The sequence below is a fragment of the Myotis davidii genome, unplaced genomic scaffold (genome assembly GCF_000327345.1).
Source record: "Myotis davidii unplaced genomic scaffold, ASM32734v1 scaffold478, whole genome shotgun sequence".
Taxonomy (NCBI): Eukaryota; Metazoa; Chordata; class Mammalia; order Chiroptera; family Vespertilionidae; genus Myotis; species Myotis davidii.
The window spans coordinates 4,553,657-4,554,284 of NW_006289570.1; the positions used below are offsets into that span (position 1 = coordinate 4,553,657).

Below are 628 nucleotides of genomic sequence, written 5' to 3' on the forward strand. Positions count from 1 at the left end.
GGAGCGCGGGCCTGGGCACTGACGGAGGCAGGGCGCCGCGGCGACTGTGCATCGCAGGACACCACGGGGTGCAGGAGCCTGGATTACCCCGGCGGGGCCTGGTCATGGCCTGAACGCGCAGGAGATCCCGGAATCTGCACGGAAGAGGAAGAAGAACCGGGATTCTCTCAGCCTGGCGTGGGCACCAGGTCGGGAGAAGAGTAGAGACTTCACCTGGCACAGGGCAGAGCTACCCGGAGCTTACTAGGCCAGAGAGCCTGGCATCCCAGCAGCCGCGACCTGGGCTCCGCACGGCTCCTGGACCTGGGCTGGCACGGGCCTGGCAGAACAGGCCGTTGGCTCACCTGTCTGAAAGGAAGGCCGGGATCTGAGGAGCCAGGACCAGGGGGCAGGGCTCTCTGGTGGCTCCGGGGAGCTGGCCTCCTGCCCCAGCCCCACGGGCACGGATGTGCCGCTGTCCTCGGGAGCACCATGACAGCAGGATGACCTCTGCGGACACAGTGGCGGTGGCCGGCAGTGCTCGGGGGGCTGGTTCCCCAGAGTGGCCCCCCGAAACCCCCCAAGCCCCTGGCCGGCCTGGCCGGGCCCGGGTGGCCATGGCAGCCCTGGTGTGGCTGCTGGCGGGAGC

The 628-nt window shown here is 69.9% G+C and overlaps 1 protein-coding gene across 1 annotated transcript in view; it reads left to right on the forward strand.

The window, feature by feature from the left end:
* Positions 1–6: 6 nt before the first annotated feature.
* SLC35E4 (solute carrier family 35 member E4) overlaps positions 7–628 on the forward strand; it is a 7,158-nt gene continuing 6,536 nt past the window's right edge. Inside the window, exon 1 of the mRNA XM_015562835.1 lies at positions 7–620. Within this exon, the coding sequence (XP_015418321.1) occupies positions 447–620 (174 nt within the window). The 5' untranslated portion in view covers positions 7–446. The remainder of the gene's footprint in view (positions 621–628) is intronic.